The sequence below is a fragment of the Melanotaenia boesemani genome, chromosome 8, assembly GCF_017639745.1.
Source record: "Melanotaenia boesemani isolate fMelBoe1 chromosome 8, fMelBoe1.pri, whole genome shotgun sequence".
NCBI lineage: Eukaryota > Metazoa > Chordata > Actinopteri > Atheriniformes > Melanotaeniidae > Melanotaenia > Melanotaenia boesemani.
In genome coordinates, this window is record NC_055689.1 from 16,975,709 (window position 1) to 17,000,720 (window position 25,012).

The 25,012-nt window shown below is 36.2% G+C and overlaps 1 protein-coding gene across 4 annotated transcripts in view; it reads right to left on the reverse strand.

Annotated features, from left to right (window-relative positions):
- Nucleotides 1-19,583, reverse strand: part of gpc5c (glypican 5c) — a 117,071-nt gene extending 97,488 nt beyond the window's left edge. Inside the window, exons 1-4 of one of the 4 annotated variants that reach the window (XM_041993747.1) lie at nucleotides 19,137-19,196; nucleotides 12,785-12,955; nucleotides 12,638-12,683; nucleotides 8,059-8,220 (exon numbers count right to left, since the gene is read on the reverse strand). In XM_041993747.1, the coding sequence (XP_041849681.1) occupies nucleotides 8,059-8,220; nucleotides 12,638-12,641 (166 nt within the window). In that variant the 5' untranslated portion in view covers nucleotides 12,642-12,683; nucleotides 12,785-12,955; nucleotides 19,137-19,196. Of the gene's footprint in view, nucleotides 1-8,058; nucleotides 8,221-12,637; nucleotides 12,684-12,784; nucleotides 12,956-19,128 lie in introns of all 4 variants that reach the window. The other 3 variants (XM_041993746.1, XM_041993745.1, XM_041993749.1) reach the window with 3 other exon arrangements.
- Nucleotides 19,584-25,012: the final 5,429 nt, after the last annotated feature.

Genomic DNA, 25,012 nt, shown 5'->3' on the forward strand with positions numbered 1-25,012 from the left:
AACTTTATGAAGATGGGAGAGTGTATGAGACCCTCAGTTGGCTACTGACCATGCTGTCAACTATAAAACCATTGCAGCAGCAGTTGTAGGGGTCTTGCTATAGGACCAGCATGTGTGCAAAAGGTGTTGGGAAGATGATATTTACAGATGACATTGAGGGAATATTCACAATCCCAGATAATCCATTTTTTTAAAAAAAAGGAAAAAAGATTACAGCCTTCAGTCTCAAGAACCACAACACAGTGTCAAACTATAACAAAAAGTAACTGAACTTCTAAGTGATGTTAGAAAATCTTCTGACACATGTATGGTTTTTGTTGCAATTATTGCTATACTACCCTTTACTGAAGTACAACCACTCTTTTTTCTTTTTGATAAGCTGACTTCATTGGTCTTTTTGAACCTCTGGAGTACTTTTAATGTAATAATTGAATATTTCCGTGATATCACAGTGCCTTGTGATATCACCAAAAGTGTTTTGCCCATGCAATGAGTTGCAAAATTACACCTAGATCTATCTCACTACACAAATAATATACTATTTACCTAAAGGAAAATATTACGGTTAATGGTTTACTCCAGAGATTTGGCTGTGAAATTATTTCATTTGTAGTTTGGCAGAACGTAAAGAATGTCCATCCAAAAGAGGACTCAAGAGAAGCAAAGAAGTATTTGTGAGAAAAAGTGGATTCCATGCAGCAACAAATCAGCTGCCAATGGCCAATTAAAGATGACTTAGAAGTGAATCTGACAGAGTGGAGGAATTTTCTTCAGAATCATTTGTCGGTGGTATACAACAAACAAAAGGGTATGACACAGTAGTAGTACACTATATAAGTAAAACTGATTAATGACTAAAATAGGATTAAGCCAGAGAAAGACTGGACTCCAGGTTTGCCTGAAAAAGGAAAGGAAACATTGAGGCTAGCATACTATTAACATGAAACAGATCCTTCAATTGAATGAGGTGTGGAATGAATTCAAGATGAAAGGGACTTTAATGAAGAACTTTCCACTTTTCTTAGCAGGTGTGGCCCCCTGTTCCCATTTATCAGCTTTCTTATGAATCATGTGGTGAGTGGGGGAGTGGGTGACTTATGCATTGTTAAAATAGAAGTCAAAACTGCTCTCTATTAAAGTCACTGTATGAAATGAAGTTAATCATAGGGAAAATAACCAAATAATAAATGTTTTTTTTTTACAGCTTCCCAGAGTTGGACTGCAGTGGTTTATTTAAGAGCAGATTCAAACTTCTATTCTGTTTTGCTATTAAAAAGGGAGACAGTTTGTATGATCCATTGTGGATCATACAAACAGGACACAGCTGGCCAGGACCAGTCAGAATCCTATTTCCTTTTTTTTTTTTCTTTCTTTCTTTTTTTCATTTATTGTTCCTGCTCCTCTGGAATAAACAGATGAGCGACAAAAGGAACAGTGAATAAAGTCTACCACGGGGAGTCCTTAATGAAGAAGCCAAATAGGCAAGAGAGAAGGAAAAGAAGAAGAAGAGAGGCCATCACAAAACATAATTAGGAAAGTGAGCTGACTTGAATGTGGGAGTGATGAAATGAACCGGTGGTGAGAGATGTAAGAAAGACAGCCAACAACAACCCATGCTGGATTTAAGTAAAAGTGTGAGTCATAATACAAAGACTTGAGCGCCACAATCACCATTCACTTATCCCATAAATTATGTACCAAACACTCTCTCATATCTGACACAGACACTGGATGAAGTGTCCCTCACAAGGATGCAAATCTTGCCAAATTGAAAGCTCTATTTCACTAACAATCTTCTTTTGTCTCACAGCATGACTTAGTGATGGTCAAATTCAGCATCATCAATTACTTTCAATACAGTTACATAGATACAAAATATCAAAATTCCCTGGTAACGTTGTTGCCTATCAGGCATTCTAGGATTAAAATTGACTTGCAGATGATGTATAAAGACTTATGTTCATAACAGACCTACATGTAAATCTCACACATACATACACTGGAACAAAGAGCCATAGATTGTGTTGATTTCCTGATCAGTCAGTGAAGCATGGGTGCAGTAAAATGAGACAGGACAGAGATAAAAATCCAGACTAAACCAGTCAAATGGAGTAAAGAATAAATCCCAGCCAGCCAATGTTCAAAACCAGCCAAATTGTCCTGGACAAGGGGCAATCTCTAGGACATATGGCTTTGTCTGATGACTAGAAAACTTCTGGACATCAAATTTTTTAATTCAGTGATGCTAACAAAGCTACACTCAATGTGCTACCAAAAGCTAGCTGAAAGGAAATGTCAGAGATCGTACTTGTGAAGCAATTTAAGAACACCTTTTTGTTTTGGAACAGTGGTAATAGTGAGGGAAAAAATGGGGGATTTGACTCTGTCATATTATATTAATATGTCAAATCAGAACAGTGAAGCTTGGCAGCAGGTTTATCCACACAGACCTCATATTTGTTTAAGCAGGATGCAAGATTAGGCAAATACATATAGAAGCTAAGTAGAAGAAGGGCTAATGAATACAATTAAGGAAGATCTTTGATGTGGAGATGATGAAAGAAGTGTCTTTATGGTTTCTTTCTTTGGAGTCCACTGTTGGCAGCTGGATTATCTCTGAGACACGAAGGCTCCCTGCAGTGCACATTGCAATCAGCTAGCAAGGTGCTGGCATGGTGCCCTCAAGAATACAGAATGATCTTGTTAAGCTATCAATGCTGACAAAGCACACACCACAGACAGATACACAAACCCAGGAAGGGGGGAAGACAGTGGCTAAAGAGCAGCTGCACTTCTTGAATACCTGCTCAAGACCACAATACATACACACATTCAGCTGAACCCTATTTAAACACACCTGTGCATACTTTCACTAAACCTCTGCACGAACCACAAGCACCACCTTCATCTATTTTCTCTCTTCTTACTTTCCAGGTCTAGCACCCTACTACTCTGTGCTCTCACGCATTCATATGGAGGTGAGAGGTGCAGATGAAAAGCAGAGGCAATTAGGGACGTTTCAAGTGTGACTTTACAACTTTAATAGGCTTTGAGCTTCTCATTCTCTCCTCCCTTCTTTCCTTTGTTCCCTCTTCTTTCCCCTGAGTCTAAATTCTCCAATTTAGGGAGATGCATCCTGCCCATATGTGTCATGTCAACTCAGGAGACTACAAAAGGCATAGTTACAATACAAGCATGCTTAGGATACACACAAATGTGTAATATATTTGCTCCACCATTAAGTCCACAAACACGTTTCTTCTCCACCCTACATGATTAGATGAGGCATGTAGGGATAGAATCCGGATATCCTCCCTAATTTGAGAATGAGCTCATGGTGCCGTGCAATGTCATCCTGTGTCCAAGCATCAGCCTCTAGAGCAATAAGCCTATCGGTCAAAACATCTGCAGGAAAAAAATATAGACAGACATGAAGTGGGAGAACAAAAATGATGATGTGAGAGAGGGTGGAAAAAAATTGTCTCAGACAAAATGAGTGAGACAACTTCCAGACAATGTGGAGATTGCAATTAAGATAGTGGTTCTGTATCTGATAACATAATAATGATAAGATGCAACAGTGAAAGTATTCCTTATTCCAGACAACATGTGCATACATAGAATAAAAGCAACATAGTAATTAATGAGACAAATGTCTTTACAAAGACTGTTTTGTGTGGGCCACCCAGAAAGAATCTGACAGTGTCAATAAATAACAAAAAAAAAAACAAAAAAAAAAACATCAAAGATGTTTTGATGAAACAACATGGTTTTAGGCAAGATATTCTTGACTGTCTGCCAACTCATCCGTCCCTTTTAGACATGCACCATGTTGTTGATCTAATTGCATCTGAACATGTCTGCTTCGAGTCTCAATGAGCACTTTTGTCATAGTTGTATTAAAGGTTGAAACAGCAGCTTACTAGGTCAGATCTGGTAAGACTTTCATATCACTTTTCAAAATATTAAAAATGGATCAAATTTATATAGCACTTTTCTAGGCACCCTAAGCACTTTACAGTGGATTTATTCATACACACTAGGTATTCATAACAGATTGACTGGAGCAGCAGGATTCAAACCATGAATCTTCTGGGTATTGGACAACATGCTCTACTACTTGAGCCACTGCCAGCCCAAACTTTTTTGAACAGTTAAGGCAAGCACAACTTATGATGGGAGGTATTTTGTTTTTGCTTGTCTTTTCCGGCTTTAGCTGAATGCTAATAAACCTAAAATATGAATGAACTTGGATAAACTGACATTACATAGTTGTCTCCTGAAGCTTTATACTGTATGTGTGCCACGTATAGAAATCTGGTTATGCGAAACATTGAATTATCTGATTTTGGTTTATCACCAATAACAAATATGTTGTGATATGTTGAACATTCTTTATCACAATTTAGTCCCATTATTAATTGTATTACAACCTCTCTTCAGTATCTGAAATACACCCACAGAAAGTAATATATAGAAGGCAGAAAAGAGAGAGTGAAAGTTTTTCTAAAGTTGATGTAAATGCTTGTTACTGTAACTATAGTGATGCCTTTGTAAGTAAAGAGCAAATGAAAGCATTATCAGACCAGTAAAATATAGAAGTGATATTTCCAGTTACTTTTATCCACCATCAAATTTTTTTCATATAATAGTAGCACTCTTGTCTAGCTAATATGAACTGCCTTTGCTACATAAATTGTCCTAAATATATCTGACCTAATGCCTGAAGTCATTAGTCCTTCCACCAAGGATGTTGTAAGAGGATTGCGGGGAAAGACAGTTATATGCTTGGATCAGCTAACTTACATATTAAAGAAAAAACACAAAGTTATGACTGGACTTTTCTTCACACTTCACATATCTGCACTTCACAGCCGAAGAGTCCTCTGGTGATGCAATCTCACATCTGGAACTAATCCAGAGTGATGTCTGGGTGAAGCCCTCAGGAGATAATGCAAAAAGTATGTGCTGTTTATGTTATGTTTGCACATCTTAATTGGCTGATGAGAACCTCTTCCTTTATTTCATGATTATGTTTTCTCTTTTAACTTCACTACCAAATATATTTGTTAGAATCTACAATATGACTGACAACTGAGGAGTAAGTAGAAATGATTTAATTACATTACATTCATTTAGCAGACCCTCGGAACACTTTGTGGGAAACAGTGGTTCTGTATCATGCTCAGAGACCCTTTGACATATGAGCTGGAAAAGTTGGGACCAAACCATCAACCTTTTAGTTAAAAGACAACCGCTCCACCTTCCCATACAGTGATATATAGTTGCACAGAGAAGAGTATGAAGTTACAACTCTTATCAGTATGAGTTCATTCATTGTAAATATTCCAAGAGAGCACATTTCTCTGAAAAGAATTTGTCAAATTTTGTAAGGAGACCTTGAACCCCTAAGGTGGCCATGGCACTAGTGAGGGTGGCAAATATTATGCATGCTCATATATCTTTGTATGCATGCATGCAGGCACACACACAGTTATAGCATGGCAGATGTCATGGCATTTATTTGTGGGGCAGATTTCCCCTTAAGTCAGTGATGCTAGTGTTCAAACATGTCAGCAGGTTGATTTGAAACCCCGAAACTTGCCCATCATACCCAGCTGTTGTTAACTCCTACTTGCTGAACTGCCTGTGTAGTATAAGGCAGTGAGAGTCTGCTTTGCAACGGAGTGAAAATTACACATGACAGGTTTGCTGGAAACTAATTCAAGATAAACCAGAGGTCTTTATGAAACTGCTCAAACCCAAATACCCAAGACCTGTAATGGCTCAGATTCACATTTTATGTGTTCACTTGGATCTGGATTGGGTCCCATGAGTTTAAGGAGTGATAAATATAAAGTGGAATCTGTCAAGACCTGCTTTGGATTAATGAGACATGATCAGCTCTGATTATGGCAGAAGTATTTTGAGCCTTACTTGTGCTGATTTTGACCAGAAAGCAGAGGTCAGACTTTACTTGCATAGATAAAAATCCTGGATGTCCATTAAGATTACAAAAGATTTCTTTCTTTCTTTCTTTCTTTCTTTCTTTCTTTCTTTCTTTCTTTCTTTCTTTCTTTCTTTCTTTCTTTCTTTCTGTCTTTCTTTCTTTCTTTCTTTCTTTCTTTCTTTCGTTTTTGGTAACTTATAAATCTGCATTAACTTCCTTATACAATGTCCACTTCCACATAACTTTGAGTTTTCACTAGGTAAACTTAAAGTTAAATCTGTTATTTCTTCAGTTGTTTAAATGTTTTATAGACATAAAAAAGCTGTTTCCACAGTCTTTCAATAAAAAAAAAATTAAAATCTAGACATGACAGCACATAAAGAGTTAGTAAAAAAAAAAGAGACAGGACGTGCCTGCAGTATTTAAGGAGTGGGAGGCTAAAAAGGGGGTGGTCAACAATTTTTAAAGAATTACACAAGAATAACAGTGTTTTAATAGTGATGTTTTTGCAGGAAACCAAATTAGTAATTGCTTGGTAATAATTCCAGATCAGAAGTCTTTAATAAAAAGAAGAAAAAATGCATAAGTCATCCTTGATTATGGGATCAAACTCATGATGCTTCCACATGTGACAGCAGGATCTTCATAAAGGTATCAAAATAAAGACACACCAACAAAAGTACAGAGACAAGCCTGCAGCCACCACATGCACAAACTTTTTTTCTTATTTTACCATCCAATGTGTGAACAGCAATACTAATGCCAAAATCTTTTTCTCATTACTTCATGCAGTATATGAGCCACTTGCTACTTCACATTCCTCTCAAGGCACTCAGACAACACAGAGACTGTCCTTAGGAGGCCTTGAAAAGAGATGGCTGCTGACATCATTGTTTTTCAGCACTATCAGACTCCAGTTTCTATCATTATTCCATTGTGATTTTCCATTTTAGCCTCTACTGAATATGTGAAACACTTGATCATCAGTGTCCAGACAGGCTCAGACATGAGCTAAGATTGGAATGATCTTAATGACAATGAAAAGGACAAATACCCAGAACGCTGTTAAAATACATTGACCTTAGGTTACTTGCTTGTGAAACAACTGCACGAAGGAATAAGATTCATTAACCTTTAAACAGGGATATAATTTCTGCATAGGGACTGAATTTTATGTGTTCTGTGGGCGACACTAATATCCTGTCCAGATGATATCTACAAGTTAGACATGACAGTAACAGTTTCCATGACATTAATGTCTAAAAATCAGTTCTTCATGTTTCCTGACATTTTTTTTTTCTTTTTTTTTACACTATTCACATTTCATACGGGTTTTTTAAGTTATGTTAATAGTGCATAGATCATGTATGATCATAATTAAAACTTTGTTAAACCAAAATTGCATCTAAGGTTTCCACTGTTATTTTAATCTGACAATACAGTACTAAACAATACCAAAATGCTTGAGACGCTAAAAACATCCACAGTATATGCTGGGGGTTTTCAGAAGGTAAAACAGGAGGAGTGATTTTGATTTTTTTTTTTTTTTTTAATGTAATGATAATGAAAATAAAAGAAAATAGATGACATATTTGGTGAACTAATGTACAGTTGATTCAGTTGGGTGTGGTGCATGCAGGAAGGCCTTTCATTGGCCAAAAATAACATATCACCAAATAAACAATTACAAAAAACTCTCTGCATGGAGGGTTTCACTTTCCAAAAAATCTCAAATGTTGTAAAGGGTTCCAGTAATTGCTTTGCTGTCTTACAGGCTAAGAAAAAGGCCTCCAGCATCCTGCCTCATCTGTCCTTATACATGTTACTGCTAAATCAGGAGAGACTGGCTTTTTCTGAGTTTCTTTCACGTGCATGCAAGCTACCCCAATCCAGATAAAGTGAGTAAGAAAGATTTTTACCTTTTTCTTCTTAATAATTATGGCAATTGCAAGCATTAAAACCAAAACAATAATCATTTTTGATAAATGTCACCAATTGTCACAACAAAACTAAATGATAATCCACAGACTCACACAAAATCTTTCAAGAGCTCTGTGTCTCAGTTCAATGCAATCCAACCTTTCCTACACCCCAATCAAAGAACTTACCCTGGAAGGCGTTTAAATGGCGGAAGATGAGGTGCTCAAGCTCAGAGCTGTAGGCATCAATGTTGTGGAGGGTTTCTCGCTTTACAGCATTCTGGTAGCTCTCCTCCATCTTGCGGTTGCAGCAGGATGGACCCGGGTGCTTACAAATCAGCAGATCAACATCTAGAAAATTCAAGCAGAAATAGACAGAAAGTAATTCTCTGCTTTCTTGTTTTATGTCATGTTATTTAAGGAATGGAAGTCCAGGAGATCTGAGGTTAGGATAAAAGAAACTTACAAACACCCTGTGGGGATTTATGCTAAAGTTTGGGCATCTCCAAGTAAAAAAAAGCAAATTATGTGCATGGGTGCCATTTACTTCTTTTTTTTTTTTTTTTTTTCCAAAAATCACATTCAATATCAATAACCCGAGCTTTGTATACAATATGAAAGTATGATTCTACACAGTCAAAGTATGTGTACAATGAGTAGGCACAAATATAGCCGAGCCATAACTCCAGTGAGAAACCAAAGGGGCACCATGGCAGGGTGAGAAAGTAGACCAAGAATTCATCCACTCTTTCCGCTATAAATATTATCTCTGCTAAATATACACCATTGCCTCAATGTGATAGAATTGCACATGAATGTAGACTTTATGTGCAACATAAAAGACATTAAAAATCCAAACATTCACGGTATTTTATCAAAAGCAAAACTTTACATGCACTCGAGCTCATATACATACAGGCAGTGTAATGAAATCACTGAATAGCTGTAATAATGCGGTTCAGAACAAAGACAAAAGACAAAAATAAAAAGCTGCAAATGAGGTTAAAAGAAATATCCGTTTAAACTTTGTTGCGTTCTACAGCGTCGCCCGCTTTGTACTATCACTATTTAAGTGCTTGCATAATTTATCTAACACCTTTTATTGTTGACATAAGCTACTAAAATGATCATTTTCGCACATTCATTTACACAGAGTCATTTCCATTTTGCACAAGTCTGTTGATAACTCATTTTACTGGGGGAAGGGCTAGACGGGGGTGGCAGGAGGCAGGTGTTGTAACCAGAGCTTAAAGCATGGCATTAGGACAGGCCACAAGACCAGTGCCTCAATGTCCAAATCCCTCCGTGAAACACAATAGGGTTGCATTTCTGAATCTCTCTTTCCCTTTCTGCTCCCTCTCCCCCATTTGCCTGGCATATCCTTGTGAGGCCTGGGTGTCTCTTAATTACTCAGTGAGGCTCCATTTGTTCCATCCCAGAGCCAGATGAATGAAGTCATAACTGGCTGTCCTGCAGCTTCCAGCTTATTATCTCCATCTATGTAGCAGTCCACTCTGTTTTATCATTATACTGCTGCTGCAAAGTTCTCTGCTTACCAGCACTATCCCTACAATAGGTTTACCTATAACCAATTTGTTATGACTGTGTTTTTGGCCACAGTGTAATAAGAACATGTAGTAGTCCATCCTATCCCTGAGTTACATGTCACATCCTGGTCTAATATCATAATTTCTGTACATCTCACAGATCTATTCATTAAAATGTAGGAAATCCCTCGGTGCATGTTTAGCCAACACAGGCAGACCAACAACAGCGCTGGAGCCCACTTTATTTGCCTGCTCCTCCCTTTCACAAGGCTATGAGCATCAGATGAACAGAAATGTAAGAAACAATTAACCAAATAAAGTAAAAATTGTTGAAGAAAAATAACTTAAAAAACTAAAACTTAAGTTTAACAATTCAATATACATTTCAAGATTAGACTTAACTCAAGGCACACCTGGTATTTTCAAATGTGTGTCATGACTGCGCACACTGACACAGCAGAAATAGATGACAAATGACATCACGGTGAATCCAGCAGTTCAGATAATGATTAAACTTGGAAGGAAGTAACCAAACACAAATGTAAGGTAAGAATAGCACAGCATGACTTTTATTTAAAATCTTTATTCAAAGTCACACGTTTAATGCATATGAATACCACTAATGGGAAGCAAGTGAAAGAAGGGATCCCCCAATATGAAACCAATAATAATAATTTCAGGTCCAGAGTCCAACGTTTTAGTTTGTTCTTCACGTTCACTACAGAAAGTATTTCTTACTCTAATTCTAAAGTCTAACAGACTATTTATTGCACAAACAGTGTTATTTTGCTTCATTACTTAGAGTCCCTTCTAACTTAGAAACCAAAGAAACAAAATCAATTGTGTTTAAAAAAAATTGTTAAAGACTCTATGATAAGAAATTATAATGAATGAGGTCAATTTGTTGTGTTTGGCTTTGTTCTAAAGTATTTTGTAGATAATAAATGAAGTGTAAAATGTGATGTGTTAGAAATCAGCAGCACGTTGGTCTGCAGCTGTTTGTCTTCACTGTTTATTGTTACATAAATGTGACTTATCATTGGTTTAATTATTCTGTGAGAGAGTGGCAGATTATAAGATTTTCTTCTTTCTGCTCTTTTTCATCCAGGTGTTTGAAAATTTAGTTGTATTGGTTGTTTTGTTTTTGGTTTTAAGTTTTTGTTAAGAATGAAATAAAAATTTTAAAAAAAGAAAAAAAAAAAAGAAAACTTAGGACCCTAAGTAATAAAGTAAAAAATATAATGTTCTATGTGCCATACGCATCTTAGGAATAAAAAAGAAAAGCATTAAATAATACTGTAAATTTATTTCCAGTCGGTAATTTTCCCAGCTGGGTGTTTGTCCTCTCTTCCTTTACATCCCTGAACCCATTCTCCAAACTGTCTGGCTCTTTCTCTCCTTTGTGTTTGTTGGTTATCTGTGATATGAAAGAAATATCCAGGGACTCATGGTGGAATCCAGTCTGGCCTCTCCATCCATTGAGAGTAGCTGCATGGAGTAAGTGATACTCAGAAAGACTTTGGTTATTAAAGCCACCACAGCAGTGTCCCAAATATATTGAGCCTCTTTCTGCAGTCATTAGAAGCCCTGTCACTGCTTGTCTCTGCAGAAGCCAACAGGCAACTTACAGTTTACAGTTTTATCAGTCATTTCATAAACTCTACTTAATGGATGGATGGATGGATGGATGGATAGATGGATAGATAGATAGATAGATAGATAGATAGATAGATAGATAGATAGATAGATAGATAGATAGATAGATAGATAGATAGATAGATAGATAGATAGATAGATAGATAGAAATGAATAAATAACAGCATAGGCTCTCCCTGTCTTTAAATCAAAATTTTGTAGGCACATTTGGCAAGAGAAAGAGTAAGAACATCTGGACTGCAAATTTCCCCCAGTATTGTTTGCAAAACCACTCAAACTCTGTCAAACTGCTTGGGACCAAGACTCAACACAATTTTTAAGTGCTGCCTCAAATATTAATTTGGATGGAGTTGGAATAGTTTCTGACTTGATTACAACAAAACGTCAGCATTGCTGCTTCTGAGACATTCCTGCACATATTTGGGTTTGAGCTTGATATTTTGCTGGAAAATAAGCACAATGTTATTTGAGAGAGTATGCAATAATTTCAGAATGGATCTCCCTGAAAATTCAGTCATAGATCCATGCAGCTACACAAATAGCTTAGTGTCAATACTGCTCAAGTAGCACTGCTAAATTATGGTTGTTAATGTGTGTCTGTAAGTAATGTAAAAGGTTTACGGTTTGTTAATCTACAAGCATCTAGCGGTTTGCAAATGTAATTTGAACCTATTGTTTTTATTTTTTTACAAACTTGTTTTAGTATGTGACAAGACCAGTTGAAATTAAAATGACTTGCGTTACAAAAAAAAACCAACCAAAAAACATATTCAGTATAACTAATCTATTTCACGCCAAAGAAAGCACATGTTAATGATTCAATTTTCTACTTTTGAGAAGTCATTTATAATTTAAGTTTATCTATGTTTATCTAAGTGTATCTTTGGCCAGTTCTTTTAATCTTTGTTAAAGTTTCTTATATTATTTAGTCAGCTAGCTTTGTTTAAGTCATCTGCAATGCAATAAAATTTATATGTGTCATTCATTATAGATTTCAATAAGCTGTGATGTCTGCTGGCCATGTGTAATTAATGCCCAATATACATACTACTCATTCTGCCCAGCTAAACCATAACACACTCCAGACTGGATGTCAGCTTTTAATCCTAATTCTCCTAATTGTCCTCAGGTGACACATACCTCTGGAGTAATTTGCCGTGTTAAAACCATGGCTCAGGGGTCTTGAATTGTTAGATACAATCCTTTCAGCAACACCTCAGCGCCCTTCACTGCACAAGCCAAAATGTTAGAGAAACTCTGACACCGAACTGCCCTGCTAACTCACATGCCTTTCACAATATGTAGTGCTGCAGCAGCTGAATAAAGCATGCTGCTGAGAAAATGTTATGTTATTACCACCCTTTTCAAGCATACCTTCACCAACAATTACAATGTGATATGGATATCCTGATTATATGCAGTTCAAATATCCTGAACAGGGTATAGCTATTCTATTTTGATTTCCACTGCTTTGTAAGAGAGATGTGGTTTCCAAATGTTGCTGTTTGTATCTTTTAGTAAACATGAATTACTTTGATAAAAAAGAAGGCAATTAATGTATTTACCCATCTCCTGCCCCAGGAAGTCAGTGCCCTTTGAAATTCCAAGATCCTGTGAACATACAGGATATTTACTCTATACAGACAGACTGTGCTTTGGATAAACCGTGTTGAACAAAAAAAAAATATCTCAAAAGAGTCTTTTCCACATACCTGGATTTCTGGACTACTTTGAAACTAAACTGGAATGTTTGGCTTTCCCAGACCCCACGTTGGAACTGCTTGCAGTGATTGGCACAGAGTCCAAAGCCACACCAGAGGGCAGGGGTTGGACAGCCAAAGCATACAGAGAGATGTGAGGCTTGTGGGCAAATAGGAGCAGACCTGCTGAAGCAGCATTATATCAGAGGGGCATTCAGCCACAGACTCAGGGTACTTATAATACAAGTCAATATATCAGCTGAACATGTCTCAGAAAAAAATTAATTATTTAATGTATTTTCTCCTCTTGAGCAACATGATTTGTTTATATATGATATACTTGAGACTATAAATTGACATGATCAGCTAAAACACAAGATAGGCAAAGACTGAAATCTTACAAAAGATGCTGTGTGAATAGTCGGATAGATCATCATCATGCTGAGCAACACTAGGAAAACTGGACTATTTGTTTGGATAGATGAAAATGCATCTTGTAAATTCAGTTATATGTCGTATGTCTTTTTGAAATGGATCACAGCTTCAATATATTGTTTTTTTTTAAATCACTAATAAATGTTTTCTTCAGTTATTTAACAAAACACAAAAAAACAGCAACAGAACAACCTCACTGGATAAGTATGTGAATTCTGAATTATACTAAAGTAGGTATTAGAGCTATATGAAAAAGTAAACACAGATGTTCAATGTTTTTAAGTGTGTGGAATAGGTGAGGTCCATGAGTGCTGTCCCAGTCAGAGAGGCCATGTTCAAAGGGAAATCAAAATAACAACAGCCAATCAAAGGCTACGGTGAGCTCTGAGAGCTTGCCAAGACCTTTCACACCGTAACTGGTTAAGGATGTGGCAACATGTAATAACACACTGTGTTCCTATTCTCTTGCTATTAACACATCTTGAATTGTAGCAAAAAGGTACAAGACTCTTTCTAGTCATTAATGATTCTGTACATACAAGTGTTAGAGCCCTAATATTTTATGTGCACATTACCCTATAAAGTATTTTACCAAGAAGTACATAATCATATCACAGAACATTATTTGCTAACCTAATTGAGCATTTGTGTCAGTGAACAGCATTTCTAACTGCATGCTTTCCAAATGATCTAAAGAGGAATTTATCATATAAAGGGGGATATGTATTCCTCTACACACTGTACACCTCAAACTTCCAATATAACTCTGAGTCCTGTCATCTGCAGAAATACTCTGATGATTCTGCAGTTGTGGGGAATATCAATGATAGACAAGAAGCTGAGTACAGAGAACTGATCAGTCAATTTGTGTGATGATGTGGAAACAAATACCTCATCTTAATAATAACAATAATAAAGGCTAAGATTTCTATAACGCTTTTCAAGGCACCCAAAGCACTTTATATTGTATCCATTATTCATTCACTCCTCATTCATACTTGGTGATGCTAAGCTACATGTGTAGTCACAGCTGCCCTGGAACAGACTGACAGAAACGTGGCAGCCAATATGCACCTACGGCCTCTCCGACCACTACCGAACATTCATCCACATTCATACACCAACGATGCCAACACTGGAGGCAAGGAGCGTAAACAGGAGTAAACAAAGCACTGTTTACCTCCTTGGAGAAGAGGTAGAGGTGGTGGAGGAATAGAAGTACCTTGGAGTTCAGCTAGTCATCAGACTAGGCTGGAAATTAATATAGGGCCTTCTTCAATTGACAAGCGAGAAATGATAAATGGACTGTACCTATATAGCTTACGGTTTCACTATCACTCACAGTCATATCCAACAGACACATCAGGAGACAACGTGAGGTTCAGTGTCTTGCTTCGTCTCTTCAGCATGTAGTCAGTAGAATTTCCAATGGAACTTGGTGGAATCAAACCACCAACTTTAAGCTACAGCTACAGCCTCCCCTTTGAAGGTACCGCAGATCATTTCTCTCAGGAGCCATCACCCTCCAGAACAAGTTACTATCATCTTCTTCTTCAGATTAATTATTATTGTTTTTATCAAAAACTAAATAAATAAAATTAAAAATAAAATAAAATAAAATAAAATAAAGCCTACTACCTGCTATTATGTTTCATTTAATGTCATCAGCACCCCTTAGTAATGACAATGTGCAGCATTTGCTACAAATGGTGGTCTTGGGTCTGGACTTCCTGGGTTGAAGGCTGGCAGCAGAGGTGAACCACTGTGTGCCTTAACTGCTCTCCTGGTGCTGGAAAAATGGTAGCCCATTCAAAAAAAAAAAAAAAAAGAAAACTTCTGCTGCTATTACATGCTGCTTATTTAATCAGAAACAGGGAAGGAGTGTTCTTTAACAACCACAAAAAGAAGCATATCAGATGGTTGCTGTATGGACGCTTACAGCACAAACCAAACAATGCTGCTGTCCACAGCGCTGAAGGAAAAAGAGCAGATCACCTGTGTCATTTAGATTTAATAATTTAATTATATAATTTATTAATTACTGAACACACAATGCTGACAAATTAATAATATTCTTTAAAAAATAAAAATAAAAAAAGCATCCAGAAACTTGTGGAAAAATTAAATGTAATCTGAAAGTGGACAATTTTTAGGGCTCTTTAGGGAAGCTCCAAATAAAAATATCTTCAAAATTAAAGAGGCGATAAACTACTGTTTAAATAACTCTGTGTCACTGATTATCAAAGTTACATCAATGATGAAACTGGCATGAAGATGAAGTCTGTTTTCTTCAATAGTGGCCAAGAGAGCAGATGATGTCAGTCTGGAAAGCATTTTATACTAGCTAACTGGATGCAAGTTCTTACTATCATCTCCATTTTATACTGAGCTGTTGATACTTATGACCTGTTAGTTTCTACTTTCTAAATGAAAAAATGTCAAACAAAGACACACAACATTGACTGTACAGAGTGCATTTCTTTTCAAACAGGATCATCAAATAGCCTGGCTGCCACACTCCTGCTGCAAACTAAGAAATCTGCTCACCACACATGAAACGCTGCACAGTATTCTAACACAAACATCACTGTGGAAGGGTTGAATACTTGCCACTTCAAATTTCAAGATTTGCTTTTATTGGCATTTGATCTGAGAACCGAAGCAGTGTAGCATAATTGTGTACACACAAACTCAAATATGCCAAATCTCCCACTCTAACGAGCCCTTCCACTGGCCAGCTCTTTGAAGACAGCACTGCATCTGACCCAAAACAGGAAAAGTACAAATAAAAAGCAATATGAGATATAAGTCCTGTGGTGAAAGTTCAGCAATATTCTTTTTCTCAAAAACAGAGCAGGGAGCCACAGCCTCTGCCCAGATTATAACAGCCCCCCCCATTTTCCAAAAACATAACTTTGGATAAGTTGTGTTTCAGATACACAATTCAAGTTAAAACCTGTCACAATACTGCATATTTGCTGATCCTTTTTACACTATTTGATTAAATTCTCATCAGCAGTTACAGTTTAAAAATGAGATATTTTCGTAGCTTCTGCAAATCCAGTGCAAACTGGTATGATGACATATTCAGATTTAAGGTGCTTGCATTGTATTTAAGATCATATACTACTTGCAGTGGAAATGGCTTTCTCTGTTGCTAGTGGTGACACTCCGCTAAACAAACATATCAAGTGGTTTGGATGCACCTCGAGGTATGTTTCCCCACTCAGCTATCTATTACTCTTCTCCCACTTACAGCATGCACACTCAAACTGGGTGCTACTTAAACTGCAACCAGCTTTCATGTAAAATGTACTGCAACAAGAGTCCTGGTCTGACTCTCACACAGCTGTATGACTAAAACTTTGTAAATGACAAATTTGTGTATTTTTAAGTGCACATATAACCTGTAAATTGATTATAAAGCGCTTACACTGTATCCAATAAGGTTTTAAATTAGAAAACAAAGAAATGTAAACAAATCACCTCTTTTGAGGTGAAGTTCCATCTATTTTAAAAAATAGTTTTTGGTCCATAATCCTAAGAAATACTGTAAATATCCAGATAAAAAGGAGAACTAGAAGAGATACAATCGCTCAAGTGGTACACATAAAATAACTGGTCAGTACCAACTGAAAAGTATCAACACATAAGGTCAAGAAATATAGATTTTATTTATTTATTTATTTATCTATTGCCTTTTTAGCCGTTTACCTGTATATAGTCAAGTCAAAGTAAGACTATTATGACTGATTTAACTGGAATGACTGATAAAGCTATAAATCAAAAGCTAATTTCAAACACCTTTTGAAGAATCAATGACTGCATGCAGCAAGAAGACTGTGGACATCTAAAGTCTAGGTTCACTCCTTGGTTATATTTTTACTTTTTTACTTTTACTTTCTGTATTCAGTTAGTCTTAAACAAATAAAAAGCACCTTCATTAGCTTAAGATGAGGTGGCTCAGCTATATTGCAGAACACTTCACTTATTCGTCTTGAGAAACTCTCAGGTACTTGTGCACTATGACATGAATTGTTAAGGCCATATACTATGAATTATAATCTCATCAACTCTGCTGCATTCACCTGAACCTGGGCAGACGTCAAAATCTAGCTGCATCATTAATAAAAATCATTGACCTGTTCTATCGGAGGTCATGCACACCCATGTCTTTCCACTGCCTTCACATGTTTTACAAGAAATGTTTTATGATTTGAAACAACAGTAGTTTTTTTTTTTTGTTTTTTTTTTCTCCAAAAAAACTAATCTGGCCATAATTTGCACCATGTGGTGAATCATCTGTAAGATTACTCTTTATGGTAGACTCAGATAAAGATATGTTTACATCCTCTTATTCACTTTTTTTGGATATTGTGTAGATCACAGGAATGTTCTCTTTCATGGACAGCCAGGCCCTTTATGGTGCAGGCTTCACCCGTTCACTTCACTAAATGCACCAAACCTTTTTTTAAGCTGCTACTATTATTCCCATGACATCTGTGATGGAATTTGTTTTGCTTTACAGTTAGAGTATGACTTGTTTAACCCACATTAAGAGCAATATGTGTTCCTTTACCAGTATGTTGTTGGTTAAGAGCAGCAGGTGCTAAATGCACATGCTACATGCTACTGAATAAAACTAAGAACAGCTGAGGACTAACCCTCTCTTGTGAGTTAAACACATTGCGAGTCATCTGCTTACTTGAATTTAAGTTTCTGTAAAAGTTTATTCTGCACATTTAAGTTTTTATTGCTCAACCCTTATTTCAATGTGGATGCAAATGCCATCTAATCAAAGCTGACTTTCTGCAAAAATGAGCTTATATTCATGTGATTAATATGTTTTGAACATAAACAGATAAAACAAAAATGATGTCAGTGTCTATTTCCTAACCAGCAGCATATGTGATAGTAACAGCAACTAAGTGTCATAATTTGCTTACAGAATCCTTTTCAAGCAAATTTAACATAGCTGAACCTAAAACAGAATCTAAATCAATGTTTATGCTTCCAAAATACCTCAGAGCACAGAATAGCTTCTTCAATGAAACCTTGAAAGTAACTGAAGATGCTCTAAAGCTGCTGGACACCCCTGCTCTACAGTATCACAGTGGAAAAAGGAGAGAGAAATAAAATGCACATCACTATGACCCTCTTTAGGAAACATTATGAACTTCTTCTCACAAATGATTTATTCTCTGCTGACATGCATTAGGTGTTAGGAAATTGGCACCGCATGTGCTCAAATACATTTAGCCAACAGAGTTATTCAACCTTGAGAATGCAAATCAATCTAATAAGTGAACAAAATATTTCAGCCTCTGCTTGCAGAAACTGAAATATAACATCTGCATCACAGCAGACTTGCTCTTGTGCCAGTATGCTGAAACAATAACCTGAATAATTGTTTAGTCTTTCTAAATGGCCACATGTGATAAGCAGCTGGGTAACTGCAAACTGTAGAGGAAACATTAAAAAGACTTAAATTATATATTTGTTGAGGGGAAAAACAATTTTGTGCAATAATGAATAAATATGCTTGATACAAAAGAGCTAACAGACATTGTGACAAACAGCCTAACACAATATGGTTGTTGCTGTTGGAGTTAGCTGTAGATATTTTTAAACCTTTTAAAAGTAATTCAGAGTAACAGCTAATATCACTGACATAGCTAGTCAAACAAGAGATAAGTCAGAATAAAATTTTCTTTTGCAATGTGTTCTGTTGTTAGTTTGAACAGCAAGCCATTCAGTGAATTTCTGGCACCAACATAGGACAGTCATTTAAACTTTTCTAAAGGATTAAGAAGTACTGACTTTGATCAGCTTTTTTTTTTACACGTTTGGATATCATATCAGTTAAAAGTGGTGTGCCTTCTGTAAGCCAAAGTACTCTTCACTATAGTTGCCAAACTCACTCGCTCACCTACGTCAGGTGCCTCCGGGACGCGTTGAAGCGGTCCAACCTGTCTCTGCTGGAAAGCGGTCCTTACTTCATGGCAGCTGTAGGCGTTTGCGTCGATCATAATCCCGGCAAATATGACCAACGTCAAAATCCAAAAGTTTACGCGTGGGCATATTCCACGGGACATCTCACACCAGGTATCCTTGTGGATAGCCAACTGGAACGTGACTGTAAACTGTAACTGAGTGACAATGTTGGTAAAACGGCGCGTAGCTATAAGCGACGATTAGTGTGAACATCTGACAAATCCTTCCGACTTATTTTCACATTATTGTTTGGGATGGGAATGAGCCCTTCACAGACAGAAGAGGTTTGGGATCTTCTCTTGGACAGAGGAGGAGTGGAGTGGGCTAAGCCCAGTTTGTCCCGAGCTCAACACTTTGCAGTGGTCGACTGCCTGCTTGTCTATTTCCAAAGCCCTGCATCACATTCCCCTCCCTCCCTGTTTACCTCAGCTAAGCGCCCTGACTTAAAGTCTCTAAAATACCCCCGTAAACTTGCGCGGTCTGTATATAAAGACTAATAGTTTTAAATCCCTACAAATAAACGACTTACAGTAGTATCAAACCAACAAAAATAAATAAATATTTTACCACCCCTGACTATTTTACTTACTTTTTTTTTCTTACATCTTTACAAATATAAATAATCCAGCTTCAGGATAATTGTCTTCTCTGTCAGAATCTAAGCTACTAAAACATAACTGAAGACAAATATACTCCTACTACGAGACAGACTGCTTTTTGGCATGTAGGGATAGTTAAATTTAAGATAACTGCTCAACTGCTGGCATTTATGGAGCTTCTTATTTGATTTACATTGGTGCCATCTTGTAAAGAACATCCTTAATAACTGCCTAAAGTGGTAGGATTTAGGAAAAACATAGAAAAAAAAAAGATCCATAACTGTACCAGTTTAGTGGAATAAGTATGCATTGTTGAAATTACCATACCCAACCAATTAGTTTTCCCCCTTTCAGATTTGTAATTTAAATGTACATGTCCAATACAGAGCACATTGATTACAAAGTTAAGTGAATCAGCTCACATAAGAGAGCATGTTCCCTGAAGGAATTAACACAAACACACTTTTAAAAATTTATTTAGCCTGCACCCCATCACCACTCACAAACTGAATATTTTTCAGTGAACAACCATATTTCTGAATGTGAGCATATTAGTGTTACTTTTGCTGTCTTTTTGTGGTTTGTTTGTAAAAGAGTGCCCTCTCCTGGGCTTAAAGGACGCTACACTAAAAACCATAAGACTTTGTTGCAATGTTTTCACACATTTGCTAATTTAACAAATAATGAGTTTGTTGTGTGGGAGCAGATTTGTGGCCCACTCTAGTTGATTCAGTCTGCCAAGTTTTCATGCTTTATGTGACTCATATTTGGAGCATTTATTTTTACTGGGGTGGAGTACTGAAATCTGCATCAGCGATCAATAGAAATTACAATTACAAATAATGTTTTAAAGCAAATGCACTGCACTTTACTGAATATATCAATTTTACACTACTGTATACTTTACTCCACAATATCACAGAGAAAAATGTTGTATTTTTTTAATCTACTTAGACAGTTATTGTTGTCTGAGGATTTAATTATCAGACCAGTATTTTCCAGCACGTTTTGTTCCTGGCATCTTACTAAAAGCAGCATGTGGTAACGGCTGTTTTAAGAAATCTAAGTCATTAGCTGCTTAGATAAACATAGATTGCAAGAGAAAAAGTATAAAAACAAAAGTGTGTATCATAACTTTACATTTCCCTCGCTTAAACCTAATGCATCCCACAAGCCCTCAGATTTGTCTGCCGTCCCTGTGTTTAATGTGGTTAAAGCTAGTAACAGCCACAACAGTAACAAAGTTTTTGCACGGCATGAAGATTACATTTAATGCTGATAAGCTAGTTTTGTTATATGCAATAATGTATAAGACAGAGAGACAAAAACTACTTTTCCAGCTGCATTTAGCTTTACTACTTCTGCTCTTCCATTCTATTAGTACTATTTAATTATTAATTATTTATTGATTTTGGGCTTTAAGTAAACAATCTAATTACTTCATAAATCACCCCTTGTCACTGATTACATTAAAATTCTTAATGAAGTGGTATGCTCATGTCAACTGGATGTGTTTGTGGCATATTTTTGTGTAATAGTGAAAGCTGGGAAACATTTAAACCGTCTCTGTTAACCAGTAAAAGCCTTTTCAGTAGAATCTTAAACCTAACTAAATTCAAATCAAAAGACACCTGATGACTTTGTAGACCCTCGATTGTGTAAACATGAGCAAAAAGACATGTTCAGACCACAACATGCTCTGTCTCTTAAGTGTCCCAATCAGTATGCACAACAGAGCGACATCCCCAAAGTGAAATGAAGTCATCACTCATGCATTTGCACATCTGCTGTTCTTGCACCACCGTTCTGCAGCACCAACAATAATTTTAACATAGCAAGGTTTAAAAGAATAAAATAGAGTATGAAAGGAGACACTTGTAAACTATCAAGGCTCTGCAGTTGCAGTCATTTATTGATCTAATAAAGGCTACGTTATTATTATTGTTGATATTGCAAACTGAAAAAGTTTCAATCCACTGATGAACAGCGCTACATTTGGGAATGCTAATAAGTTAAGTACAGCAGCAAGAAAAATGTTAACCAATCTGTATCTAAAAGAAAAGGGATTCTTGGACTTATTATCCAGTTGGCATTTCTTTGTCAGCAATGCACTCAAAGAAATACTTTCTGGTAAGTCAGACCTGCACAACCTTTAAAAAGTATGTTTACACCTGAGCATCCTTTTGTCTAATGACCTACTCAAAAATGTTTCTGTCTCCATTGATGAAATCCTAAAAGGCTTGTCTGGTTTTGTCAATATAAAGGTGTTTCTGTCACCAGCCCTTTATTTCCGCTGGCTTTTATCCTCGTTGATTTATGTATATTTAGAATAGCATAGTTTTTACATTCATTTTAATTTATTCATACAAACTCACAGTAGAATAAACCTGTGAGACAGACAGTAACAGCAGAATTCTCTTAAAAAAAATAACATTGACAATACTGAACCATTCCCATTTATAGTTTACATTTCTAACTATGAACTGATTTAAATATTTTATTTTTTTTCACTCTGTAATCAGGGTCCAAAATTAGCACTATCCAAGGGCCAAATGTTTGGATTTGGTTGATGGGTCAATTGAGGTTAGTGACCAGGTTACCACTGAATGTGAAATTAAAACGTATGTATTTGCTGGAATAAACTTGGCAATCACTATCCAAAATCACAGCATCATTTTAAGACAAAATAGAATACCAGAATAGTTGGATAATAATAAGTTGCAACCAGATTTTATTTCAGTTTTTGCTTCATATTGAGGAGTTATGGTTGAAGAATAAATCATATGAGGTTATTTATTTATATATTCAAATATATTTTTCTTTTTTTTTTAGATGACACCAAAAAAGAGTTTCCATCCTGGCCGGCCATATTGGTACAGTGCATCTCATCCATTTATTACATTGCATGTAGGTACGAGGTGCCTCAATTGTTTAAATTATTACACATTGTTCATCTGTCACCTTATTCTTTAAACATTATTAAATACAGGGGTAAATATTGCATCTTTAAACACTTTATGTTCCATTAGATAAATTAATAACAGTGCAATAACCTTTATGACTCCACCAAGCCTAAATTAAAAATTCAGATTTAGTTTTAATTATATGTAAGACAGGTCATATATCTGGAATACACAAACATATATATACACACACACACACACACACACACACACACACACACACACACACACACACACACACACATACATATATATATATATATATATATATATATATATATATATATATATATATATATATATATATATATACACATGTCCTTACACAGACCACTTGTCCTGTCCCTTTTGTAGAAAAGCAGCCCCAAAGCATAATGTTTCCAGCCCCATGCTTCACAGTGGGTATGGTGTTCTTAGGATGCAACTCCCAAGCATTCTTCCCCACCCAGACATGGTGAGTGGAGTTTATACCAAAAAGTTCTATTTTGGTCTCAGCTGACCACATGACATTCTCCCAATCCTCCTCTGGATCATTTCTAGCAGTTCTCTAGTCTTAGCCATGATTGAAGTCTGGCTGTTTGAAGGTGTGGACAGGTGTCTTTTATACAGATAACGAGTTCAAACAGGTGCCATTAATACAGGTAACGAGTGGAGGATATAAGAGCTTCTTAAAGAAGTAACAGGTCTGCAAGGGCCAGAATTCATGCTTGTTTGTAGGTGCCAAATACTTATTTTATGCAAGAATTTACAAATAAATTGTTTAAAACTCATACAATGTGATATTTTGTTTTTTTTTTTCCCACATTCTGTCTCTCACAGTTGAAGTGTTCCTATGATGAAAATTACAGACCTCTCTCATCCTTTTAAGTGGGATAACTTGCACAATCGGTGGCTGCCAAATACTTTTTGCCCCACTGTATACACACACATACTCATCTATATTAAGGGTGGGACTTTAAAATGTTAATTCCAATTAATTAATTAAAATAAAATGAACACATTATTTGTCTATGGTTATAGTCACAGTAAATGGGAGCCAGTTGATGGAAGTGGTGCTAGATAATACTAATAACTATAATAATTGAATTTCAGTGATTTCCAGGCAAATTAGTTGATTTTAAGCATTGTAAAGGGCTATTTAATTTAATTTAATTTAATAAATCCAAAGAAATAAAAAAAATAATAAAGCTGGATCAGATTTCAGTCAGTTCAAGTAGTTTTGGTTTTAAATAATAGTCGAAATAAATATAATTCAAATAAAGGTCATTATTATTGTATAAGATAACTGTCAATTAGGATTTGTTTGCACAAGTATACATCTGTGCATCTACTTTAAAGTTGTGCATAAATAAAAATGAGTAAATTGTCGTTTGTGTAAAATCACATAAAATGTTTAATGTGTATTTAGTCTCTCGGAATACTATTTAAAAAGTTACAACTTCCAAAATTACAAATACAAAATGCAATTTATGATTGCGGTTTCTTTATTATGAATTAACAGCTGTGGACATCATGGTGTCAGAGACATTATTCGTGGAGAAGAAGATAAATTGATCCCATAAACGGTTCAAGCTCTGAAATCTGTTCAACCAATGTCACCGAGATGGCTGCTCCAGGGAAGTTTTTGAAGTTGTAACTTTCATATTCTTACAGATTAAATACACAACTTTATGTGTGACTTTACACGGACAAGAATCAAATTTTTATTTATGCACAACGTTTAATATGCACAGATGTGTACTTGTGCACACAAATCCTAATCGACAGCTGTCTTACACCACACATAGTGTTTGGGTCGTTGACACTTTAGGTAGACGTTCTAGTTTTACATGATATGGTTTTAGCCATGTTAGTGCCAATTATTATGCACACTATGGTTGAAATTCTACCAATATTTCTACCATTCTTGATTTATTAAACCACCAATTGTTCCCAACCATTGTTCATTTGCTTTCTCTGAACTTTTAAACTTAAAGCATAGCTAAACACAGATGTAAATCTGATTTACACAAGTGATGTTAATAGACAGGCAAAAATAAACAGTGTATTATTTATCTGATTATTTCGGTGAAAGGGCAATGTGATCTCTGACTGTGACAGGGAATTTAGTTTCTGCAGGCAAAGATGAGGCATTAGGGTGTGTTACAGCTGGGGAACATCTGAAACCTGCAGCATGGCAGTGCTATAGAACTGAACTTGCCTACCCCTGCATTAGAGAAAGAAGGGAGTGTGTAACACCAAATCGTCTC